The sequence below is a fragment of the Cavia porcellus genome, unplaced genomic scaffold (genome assembly GCF_034190915.1).
Source record: "Cavia porcellus strain 051 isolate PalLab524CR breed Dunkin Hartley unplaced genomic scaffold, mCavPor4.1 scaffold_24, whole genome shotgun sequence".
NCBI lineage: Eukaryota > Metazoa > Chordata > Mammalia > Rodentia > Caviidae > Cavia > Cavia porcellus.
In genome coordinates, this window is record NW_026947507.1 from 2821763 (window position 1) to 2833784 (window position 12022).

Consider the following 12022-nt stretch of genomic DNA (forward strand, 5'->3'; position numbering starts at 1 on the left):
CTGAATACAATTTGTAATAAAACATTTACTATTAAAAGATTATTTTTATGTGGAATATCTTAGGTAGGAAATTTGAGGGCAGAAGTGGTCAAGTCTGTAACAAAAAGGAGTATCAAGTGAAGCTGCGTATGTGTACAAACGTTTATCTTTGGCCAGATATAGTGACCTACGCCTGTTATCCCATCACTTTGGAGGCTGAGGCAGGAAGATCATTAAGTACGAGTCCGGCTTGGCCAATTTAACAACTTAGTAATATACCCTATCTCAAAATAAAAACTAAAAAGGACTGAAAAGGGATTAGGGATGCAGTGCAGGATGAAGAACATGGGTTCAATCCCTGGTATTGCAAAAACAAGGTGGGGGTGTCTTTTTCTTAAAGAGAAATGGTTTTAAAAGGTTGAAAATAATGCTTTAGAGAATGAGTCTAGAACACAAAGTCTATGAGACAATGTATTCTCTGTTCAAAAACTGATCCCCCAAAGTATTTTGAAAACCACAGCTTATATCTCATGTTACAAAACCATAAACAAAATTCATCTGTTCTTTATGTACTTTGGTTCATCTATTGATATCTTTAGACACTGATTTAAAATTTAAGAAAAAATTATGAATTTAGCTTTATTCAAAATTAAATAAGCAAAAGCAAAAAATTTAAGAAACTTTTACAAATTACTTACATAAAAGAAAGTTAATAGAGACAGTCACAAATTGGCAACAAATAATTACAAAAGTCTCCAGGGCAGCATGAAGATAAACCATGTCACAGCATGGTGATCTACCTGTGATATGAATAAGGCATAACTCACATTTGCACCACGACCAGAATTAAAAAACAAAACAAACTTTAAAAGCTTAGTTCTACGATAAGCTTCTTCTCTTCCTCATCCTTAATAGGTTTATCCTATGTAATCCTAAACACGTCATGTCAAACTATAAATCACACAGATGGGCAGTTAATGTGAAAAGCCCCTAAAATGTACAAACTAACTGGTACTGAATTGAGTCCTCCATTTACCTTTATGTACAATTACATGTAAACCATAATTTCACAGTTTTGAGTGTTTTATGAATAGATGCACAGTACCATGTCAGGTTTGCAATTGTTCCTGAAAACTGGCTCTAGGTTCTGCATCCAGAGCCTGCTGGCTGCTGGAATGCAAGTATTTCCATAAATAAGAAACTGTGTCATAGTTAATGGTCAAGACAGCTCAGCAAGAGCAGTATTTCCAACATAGAATGATACTTGGTACCATATTTTACATACTTGTGCAAATATAAGCATTAGGACAGAGAAACTTGAGGCAAATACAATTTGCAAAAACTTATATCGCTACTGTTGTAAACCAGGCAATAAATGACCCTCAGCAAGTTCTGCTCTCTATGGCTTTTTTTTTTTTAAATTTTAAAGCCAGAGAAAATGCACACATATTATCCAGACACACACACATACATACATACACACGCACCCACATAGTACATACATACACAGAGTTCTTAATTCATTTTAGTATATGGTACATAGTGCAACTTTATCACAATGTAGAGGTTTGACACACATTCACTGTGTGTTTTTCTGTGCAAGTTCTTAGTGGTCTAAATCCTAGTTGAAGGTATTCATCTGCAGATCCACATGGTTCAGGAGGTTGAAGCAAAAAGGTTCGTTACATTTCTCAAACCAGCACTGGATGTGCAAAGGCAGCGGACAATCCGGCTGTTACAGCCAGATTAGAGTAACTTCAAAATGAGATCTAAGTAGTTATTTATTAGATTGGTCTCTAGAAAAATATGTCAGTATATGCTGTATCTTTGTCAAGCGTTCTTCCAAAGATTTCATTGACAACACCGACAGCTGATACCGAGGATCTACAGGAAGAACTGCAAGAAGCCACCAACACCATGCAGGTCCATTAGGGGTTGCCTAAAAATAATCAACAGTGGGATCGGTAGTATTAAGAAAGCAAGAATTTAAACAACCATAAAGCCACTATTTACTGAGCATTTTACCTGTACTGGTGCTATTTAAAGTTCTTTCAACAATCATGTAGGACAAGCAATTATTAGTAGTAAGGAAGCTGATACCTGAAATACAATGCACTTTTCCAGTACCTCTCCGCTCCTATGTGGCACAGCCAACATTCCAGTACAGAGCTGACTCCACGGCTACAGTTCTTTTCCCTGTGCTGCACTGTCACAAGGCCTCAAGCTAACGACATTTGGGGCCAGGTATTTCTTTGTGGTGTGAAGCTGTCCTGTGCACTGTGGCACACTTAGCAGCATCTCCGACCATTACCCGTTAGATGGCAGCTGCAGTTCTTCATTGTGGCAGCCTAAGGTTCCCAGATCATGTTAAATATCCCAAGGGAGCAAAACTGCTCCTGGTTGAGAACTGCTTTCTTAAAGTATATAAAGAATTAAGGAAAGGTAACTGATAAAAGTTTCCTTTAAAAAAATGAAATCATAAAAAGACATGAAAAAGTTATCTTGATTTCCAGTTTACTTTGATAAATAAACATATCTCCAGCAAAGAGGTACCTCTGAGGTTGCAAGGGCTGGCAAGTTGCTGCTGGAAGGACAAGAATCTACATAAAGAGATGTGTCCTCCTACCCCCAACTGCTCACTGAACTGTACCTGAAACATCAAATTTCAGAATGACAAAAGAAATTTCAACAGTGATCTCAATAAACAGATCCTACAGCTAAATTAGATTTCCACATTTGCATGTTACAGGTTCCCAAATCAATGTCACAATTGTTTGTTTCTACATTCTAGAGAGATGTGAGCAATTACATTTTTATGAATTCCTTTCATGATAAAGGCCCAGATTAGACTTTGCTGATGAAACATCTTGTGAGAAAGCAGACATGGAAAAGAGGTCATTATTCTCTGGATACTGTTGCAGATTAAGGACAGCAGCTTCCCAGAAAATTTTTGAGAGCCACCTGCCCCACTGCTGTAGGCTGATGTACACTGGTGGAGACACCTTCAGTTCCTAAGACATTCCTAAGAATCACAGCCACTTCCACTATGGCTGTGTCTAGATGTCCCCCTAAAGCCTCATGCAGTCATAGGGGTTTTTTTCAGAGATGGTTGAATCTAGAGTGTATGATTTAGTGCTGTGCTGGCATTAAGGGTGCGAGTGCCACACCTACCCTTGGGTAGACAGCCTGTGTACAATATGAGACACAGAAAGAATCTTGTCTCCTAATTGTCCACCATCATGAAATTGCCCCTCTGCCATGTGCTCCTCTGCCTTGGAGCCAGCTGATTATGAACTGAAGCCTCTACAAACTGGAAGCTAAATAATCCTTTCCTCCCTTAACTTGTGGGTACTGGGTATTTTGTCTCAGCAACAAAAAAAGTACGACACTTCTCCACAATTTCTTGAGTAGCACTTGCTTTGCTGTCCCAGGTGGTCGGTGGTAATAACCGGCTTCTTGATCTATGGATATGTAATCCTGACTTTTAGGTTTCCAACTACCATATAAAGTGTATGTCCTACAGAAATCCTGCATTCCTGGAACGTGAAAAGGAGCTGCTTTGTTTTCCTAACTGAATCCTGAATTGTATCACACAGCAGAATGCAGTGCTAGAGGTGCAGTGCAGAGGCAGATGAAAGTAGTGAAGATGACAGGAAAGTAATACTGAGCTTTTCTCCAGTCTTTTTTAAGATTTGAGATTTATTTATTTGGTTTTGATTTGATTTCATTAACTAGGATGAAACAAGTATGTAGCAACGATAATGTGCTAAACAGAGAATGCGTATGGCGCTCAATTTGGAGATGGCCTGATACTGAAATTTCAAGATCAAGTGAGGATTCAGACAGACTTAGACCAACTGTGGAAAATGCTGGGAGAGGCAGTGGGCATCGCAGCAGGATCCATCGTACTCCATCTTCACGGCATTATTTACAGCCAGCCCTTTATGAATCTGTTCCCTTATTATAACTCAAAATGCTTATGGCTGAAAGTTAAATGTCTGGATGATCTTACAGGCAGGTCTTCCAGGACAGGGACCCTCCTTTGGCCTCTGCAGTGGCCTCTACCCAGATGTGCATGCACAGAAAGTGTAGAAGATGTTAACTAAGTTAAGGTTAATGGTAAACTCTAAATACCTAAGCAAGACCTTACAGGTAATAGTTTTATGAGGTCTCAAGAATTAAATGTGAACAGATAAAACTGCATTGAAGCTATGGGATGAGATTCTGGGGAAAAAGGACAAGGAAGAAAAGATTTTTAAAACATATAGAAAACGATACATCTTAACTGTCAAATAAACAGCAACAGCTAATGGGCTTAGAGGCAGAGTTGTCTCACATTTAATGCCATCTTCAGAACAGAACCCTCTCTTTCTCTGGCACGTCTTTATACAGGCAGCTACCCGATAGCTATTTCCATCTTGTACTTATATAAAATGCAATGGATACCACTGCTTTAGAGGATACGGTCATAATTCTAAGAAGGGTGTCAAAGGAAATGCCATCAAAGTGAAAAAGGTAAAAAGAAACTTAAAAAGCTACTCATCTGGATTTACAGAAAGTAAGTTGTTTGAAAGAGGTATCAAGGCCACCATACCTGAAGGTTCTCCTCCCTCTCAGGCATTGATCCAAAGTGTTGAAGAATTTGGCTTCGAAACCTGTCTCTTAAATTCTGAAACCAGCCGCAGGCTTGAGAGTAAACCAAATCATGAAGCTCTCTGAGATTCTTTACCTCATCTTCATTCTCAACCTACAAGATAACACCTGGTAAGAGGTCTTTATCTAATCGCCCTGTCCACATCATTAACCCTTTAAAAAATGCAAATGTATCAGAAAACAGGCAAATATCCATTTGAGTGCTAGATTAGTAGAGAATATTGTCCTTATGGTAGCTACAGTTCAGCATCTCCTAATGCTAAGCATCTGATTAAAGAAAGAAGCAGGCCGCCACCTGACTCTGCTCCTCAGCAGTGCAGTATCACAGACTCTGCCACAGCCCCCAGTGAGAGGAGAAAGGCTGACCGTGAGCTGGCTCAAAGGGCAACACACACTTGGAATTTCCTCTGTGTTCTAAACACTGAAGCATGGAAGTGGCAGAGACATCTGCTACAGCAGAAGGAAAAGCAGGGCGTCAAGGTGCAGAGCACACAGCAGAAAGCAGCAGGACACAGACACTCACCCGTTTCACCAGGACACTGGCTCAAACCAAAAACAAATGTTTCGGCATACAAAGTTGGCAAATCAAGAGAAAATGACTGGCTACTTCTGCTCTAAAGACTCCAGCCTCTGGCTTCTGCCATAACTTCCCATGCACCCTTCAGACTATTAAGTCACCAAACTGCAAGCGTGGAGACTAAATGCAAAGTCCTGTGGCCTCGGATCCAGAAAGGGACTCTCACAGAGCACAGAAGGGAGATTCAAGTGAACCTATTCATTTTCTGTTGATTGCTTTAGCACACACTAATCTCTCATTTGCTACGTGTCGGGAAGTGCTCCATTTCACATACATTCACTCATCTGAACAAACAGCAGGCTGACTCAGCCTTTCCTACTTCAAGGATGACTAATACAAAACAACAAAGACTTGAAATATAGACAGCACAGTTAATGCACACAAGAGACAAAAGAATGTATTTTACTTGAAAAAACTGAAATAAAAATTAAAACAAAACTTTAAAAAGTACTTGCATTTTGCATAACCTAAATATATTTCATGCCACTGTACACTTAAAAATGGTAAAAATGGCAAATTTTATGCATGCATTGTTTTTCTAAAAGAAGGACATAAGGAATGGAAGAAAGGAGGAAGGTAGGTAAGGGCCATAAGACTGAAGCACTGTGGTCTCAGAATGACTACACTGTTAGATAGCTACCAGCTAATACACAGGAGACTTCTTATGAGCAAGAAACAAACTCGTTAGTTGCTAGATCACTTAAAAAAAAAAAAAAAAAAAAAAAAAAACACCAAAAAAACCTCCTTTACATCCTCACAAAATTCAAGGATTGGTAAGAGTTGAGTCCGAGCTGAGGGAGTGTCAAGAAGCATACAGAAATTTTAAAAGGAAGCTTTTAAAGCTAAGATTACTACTGTAATAATATAACCAAACTTAAAATTTCATTGGAAGTCATAAGAAAGTGCTACCCCTAAAAAAGCTAGATGCAAAAAGACAAATTTGTAAAGCTTTTACAGGACAAGAAAAATCACTCAATAGATGACACCTTGAGATAAAACATCAGACATTCCTAAAAGCACAACTACATAAAGAACTGAATTTTCTAAATATCAAATCAAGTACTAAATATCTAAAAAAGTTTTAAATATGCTACTCTATTGTGTGTTTTCCTATACCACAGACTCAAAGAATTTTTTCATGAATTCTAATGAAGCTGGAAAATTGCATAAAATTAAAATGTGCTTTTGGTGAATCAATACCATTAATCTAGCATGCCTAGAACACAACCTATTTCAATCAACTCAAAATTTTAGCCACATTATTTTTGGGCTCTTACCCACAGCAAAGTATCCCATGGCCTGTGTAACATGACAAGACAGGCAGCATCAGAGCCAATTCATCACCACAGAGGCAAGACAGCATCACAATAAAGTGCAGAAGTGGGAGTCAGAGTGTGGGCTCTGAATCATCTCACATACAGAAGGTTGGGAAAATTAATTAACACCTCTGAATTGTATTTTCTTCATATGCTATTTCACAGAATTGTGAAAATTCAAGGTATAATGTTTGTGAAAATGTCTTATAGCTACATCCAATAAATGTTGACTGAAATAAATGGTCTAACTAGATGGGTGACAATCTGTAAGATCTATAGTATACGATCTATAATTATAGATAGTATAAGCTCTATGATTTTTTTATGCCTTCCCATCCCAAAATTGTCTTTGATTTGATATTTATAACACCACAAGTCATTTCCTAGCGTTTCAACTAATTATAATTGATAAACTGGGTCTTGGAAATATAAAAAGAAACACATTAACCCTACTGAAGGAAGATAACTCTACTCAGATAAAATATCAGCAATCTATACGCTGTCAGTGCTTTATCTGTGATGCCTTAGGGTTTTAACACAGTGTCTAACTCAATTTAATTTTCTCTAATGTATCTTTGGCACAGGAATAGTCTTAATATACAAAAATATTCCTAAAGGATTTTATGTGTTTACATCAAATTTTAACCTAATTACCTAAGTTTCCTACTAATAAGCTCAATGAAACAAGCCAGAAATTAGCAGCCCTATAAAACTTAGATGGTTTGGACATTCAGTTCAGTCACGTATTACTGTTAAATAACTATCATGCATGTAACACGAGCATGCAGACACAGACATACAACCTAGGTACTGTGCTGGTGGGTAAAGGTGCAGAAACAGAGAAGTTGTTAGCTTTAGTCTCCCCAAGTTCTCCTAAATGTGTGATGCAAATGCAAGGTAAGAAAACTGTAAACCAAAGCTAACCCTCCTAAGTAGCACTGATGAGGGTCTTTGATAAGAACTGGTTCATATGTTTGAAAATAACAGCTTGTATGCTTGCACCAATTCCCAAGACAGAGTAGAGTATGATAGGCGATAAAAACCTTAAATACCTTAACGTCTTCCAGATACTCAATGTCTGCAGTGCAATATCCATCTTTCATCCCTCTTTTTAAAACCCTAAAGCGCTTTCCTCCAACTGTATCAACCACAGACCTTCCATCAGGTAAGAAGTGCACATTTCTGATTTGTAACATACAACCATAATCTGCAAAGCTAAAAGAAAAACTCTGGTTAGTATGAGAGTTTAAGCATACAAATGCATGTTTTCATCCATACTTACAAAATTCCAAGGTACATACATCTAAGTTCTCAAAAATCATACCTGTTTTGTGTATCACTGACACACATTCCAAACTGCTTTGTTCCAGTCTGTATACTTCTTCGAATCATCAACCTGTATCTTGGCTCAAATACATGAAGAGGGCAAGGCACAGTGGGATAGGCCATAGTGCAAACAAATATTGGAACATTCTTGGTCAAGCTGAAGGAAAAGAATTTTCATTATTACAGGTCAAGACATAAAAATAAAATAAATCAGTTCTCAAGTGGTTTTAATTCCTGGCAAAAACAAGAAGCAGCATCCCCTTTAGTAAGCTCATATTGCTACAATATTCTAAAAATTTGTTTGTGATTCTCTCATTTGTAAGAGTAAGTCTGAATTTTGAGATACCAGGTTATTATACAGTTAATCTCCTTTACAAATCAAAAGAAAATTTATCATAACTAGTACTTTGTATTAAAGATCTATTTAAAATATTTGTAAATACTGCACAAAGTTAATGGCTTTTACACACAAGAAAACTAACAGTTACTCTTAGGTAAAGTAAGAAAAAATGAACTCCTACAATACACAGAGATTTTTCTTATTGTTGTTGTTTGTTTGTTTTGTGTTTTGGGGGGGTTATTTTTGGTCTTTTTGAGACCGGGTTTCACCATGCAGTTTAGGCTTGGCCTTAAACTCATTTTGTAGCCCAGACTGGCCTTGAACTTGTAGTGATCCTCCTGCCTCACTTCCCAAGTGTTGCGATTACAGTTGTGTGTCACCATGCCTGGCCAAAAAATTCGTAGGTATTAAGATATTCTCAAACTATCAAAAAACATAATTCAAGAAGATATTTTTTCCAGGTAACTAAAAATGATGCAACATTTTTTACTAGCAGGTTGGTACATAGTAATAGAAGAAAAGAAGCAATGCCTAGTTTTGGCAAGAGTATGGGAAATATTGCCCATGTGGGGGCAGTTTGAAATAGTACAAGCAGCCTAAAAGTATGTGGCATTATATATTGGAAATTTTATGCTTTTGATCGGAGATGTTCTTGAAACTAAAAGGCTTCCCTTTAGAAATAATCCTAATGAACTATATGAACCATGCACAGTAATCTAAACTAAAAAACAAAAAGAGGAGACTAATAAAAGTATGGTACATCCCTAAAATGGAATAGTATACTTTCCATTAAATGAAGTTGTATATGACATTAACTTAAAAATAACTGTAATAATGAGAAGGCTATAGAACGAAATGAATACTATGACCCCATCTTGTTTAAAATGTTTCTTATATATAGTATTAAGAATGCAATATAAGCCAAAATACCAGTGGTGATTCCCTTTACATAATATAGCCTTTCTTCTGCTTGATTTTTAATTTTAAAATTACTATGAATTAGCTATGCAAATATATTTAATAACATTTTATTAAATGTTAAAATATATTTTTAAAATATATTTAATAAAATGTTTAAAATATATGTTAAAAACAGCCCCTTTCAGAAGCAGCAAGGTTGCCCCAGCCTCTCTCCAGCACACCCAGCTCTCCACTTTTCTGCTCTGCTGTGGGCGATCTGGTTCTATTACTGTGCTGAAGATTTCAAAAGTCTAAGAGTAGCTTTTAGTGAAGACCTCTGATGAGCACACAGTGGAAAAGAAAAGTCTACAGGTACAACTGACTAATAAAGTAAGACATATAAAACGCCCAATTTATGTTTTGAAAAATAACAGAAACAAAAAGTTAAAAATAGCACATAAGATTACAATATTGCTCTTATTGTATTGGGTTAAAAGATAGTGAAACAAAGTTAAGAAATTAAAAACCTGAGAAATAAATTCAGAGATCCATGTGATTGGTAATTGAGAGAAGACATTAGTGGAGAAAAGCACGAGAGAAAAACATAGAGGCTAAGAAAAGCCAAGTCCAGTGTTCCTAAGAGCCTGCGGCACACACTGCTACATCCGAGTCCTCCCTGGGTGCCTCAATACCTTACCTTAATGCAGCTCTGCTACCAGTGGGTATCTTCAAGGACAATTCACCCCAGTCATTCCTCCAAATTCCAAGTCTTCATCCCCACTTCCAAACCTCCAGTTGGCCAAACACCCCCTGCTAACAGCGTCCATTTATTCTCAACCTTCCACCTCCACAGGCCTGACACCTGACAGCTGCTGTCAGCACCTGCGTTACTGTTACCTGCTCCCTTCTCCACCCCACTCCAATGCCTGAGGTCAGTTCAGGAAGTTTCTCCGCTCCCTCAAACACTGCATCACCCGACCATCTGAAGCTCTAGATGCTTCCAAACAAATTCTTCAAAGAACTGTCTGTTGGGGACAGGGGAAGCTAGCCAGTATTTGTTTAAAATGTGTCTTTGCTAGATTAGGTTGAACTGACAGGATCCAGCTTACTGTGGGAATTGCTATTTTCAGGAGTCGTAGTTCACAGTTTAATTAATTTTCATGAGAAGAAACTTACTGTGAGAGTTCAGCAGTTTCTTCATCATATATTTTTTTTCTCTCGGACAGTTCATCAGGCAGATACTTCACTATTAATTCTTCCAACAGTTGTGTGACACAGTACCTCCTATCTGCTAGATACTAAAAAAAAAATATTACTTTACACTCCAGTAGTAGTTTAGTATAAAACAGGCAAAAGAGTTTAACTGATATAGGAAAGCTTCAATTTTATACTTACATAGTCGATTCTGAGTAAGTTTAATGAGTGAGAGGGAACATTAGAATGATGATACTATTCAAGACAGTCTGTCTGAGGAACCCAAGAGCGTAAAAGATAGGTGCAACCTGAACCAAGCACTGTAGATGAAAGTATGTCCTGCTATGATCAAAAATTCTTTATGGTCAGTAGGCAGCCCTGCCCCTGCCATTTCCCGCAACAGAGGTCAGTTTCCACCTAGCACGCCTCAATACTGAAACTATCATCTTAACCAAGAAACAAAAAGAAGGTACAGACGAAGACGATAGTGCATTTGCTTTATTTAAGAAAAGCAAAACAATTTTTTGGTCCCCATTTTTAGAAGCAACTCTCTAAGCAAGCTGTCCTTTTACTGCCACTCACCAGCAATCAGTCCCACAAAGATACTGCTTTACCTTTATGATCCAGTCCTCACTGTACATAAAATGGCCCTCGTGCTATTCCTTAAATACTCTCGTTTCATTGCCTTTATCAGATGAAAGGCACTTACCATCCCTCTGTACTGTTAACACATAAATATGAGTAACTAGATATTTTTGTTAAACTAGAAACTGCTTAGGGCCAGTGCCCAGGGCAGAGTAAGTGCACAAAAAATGCCCAACATATATTAAAAACAAATAGTAAGGAAAAACTCTTGGGAGACAATCACAAGACAGAGAAGCCATCAGTTAATCTGCAGATCAACAGTAAGAGTTCTGCTGCTATCCAATGAAGAACAGCCTATGAAATGCAAGAGTTTGAGGGAGTGATTACAAAAGTGGTTTTCAAATCTGAGAAGAGTCAAGGTGCATTACAACGCTGATGGCTGAATGCCACCCCAGAGACTCTGATGTGGTGGACCTGTACTAGGGTCTGGGATTGTACTGCTAACAAGTTCTCAGGTGGTGCAGATGCGATCTGTAAGAGGGATGTATTTTAAGAATCACCAGGTAAAACAGACTTGGGAGACATATTCTTCAGAAGAGTGCACAGGGTGCACACAGAACAGAGTTTGTCATAAGGTTAATCAAATACAGATATCATAAAGCAGCCCACTAACCATCTGCTATTAAATAAAGTTGGAAATTTAATGCCCATACAATTAAAGTTGGGGAAATATGACCTCCTTTACACTACTGACTGGAGTCTAAGTCTGCATAACATTTTGGGGTTGAGGTAAGAGAAGAAGCAGGCAACCTGGCAATTGAATTTAAAAGCTTTATGTACAGCCCCTGTTTCTGGCAATTTACTTCCCAAGAATTTAATAGAAGGCAACAGTAAAAGATGCATATAGTTAATTTAAAATGTTCATAAAAGCATTAAAAATGAATAGCATATATGTAACAATAGGAAAATGTTAAATCACTGTACTATTTTGCTGCTCTAGAAATTATTTAAATGAAAAAGTAAGCAAAATAAAATGACAAGCAGGAAAAATATAAAACTATAGAACATACTAATATTATTTTAAAAACTGCATATTATAAGTACTTAGAATTTACAAATTATACAGTGTCTTTAAACTGCATATGGGATAAA

At 37.4% G+C, this 12022-nt stretch overlaps 1 protein-coding gene across 1 annotated transcript in view; it reads right to left on the reverse strand.

Moving 5' to 3' along the window:
• Positions 1–585: 585 nt before the first annotated feature.
• Positions 586–12022, reverse strand: part of Lonrf1 (LON peptidase N-terminal domain and ring finger 1) — a 30995-nt gene continuing 19558 nt past the window's right edge. Inside the window, exons 8-12 of the mRNA XM_063234572.1 lie at positions 10268–10389; positions 7850–8008; positions 7578–7740; positions 4574–4726; positions 586–1918 (exon numbers count right to left, since the gene is read on the reverse strand). Coding sequence (XP_063090642.1) covers positions 1757–1918; positions 4574–4726; positions 7578–7740; positions 7850–8008; positions 10268–10389 — 759 coding nt within the window. The 3' untranslated portion in view covers positions 586–1756. The remainder of the gene's footprint in view (positions 1919–4573; positions 4727–7577; positions 7741–7849; positions 8009–10267; positions 10390–12022) is intronic.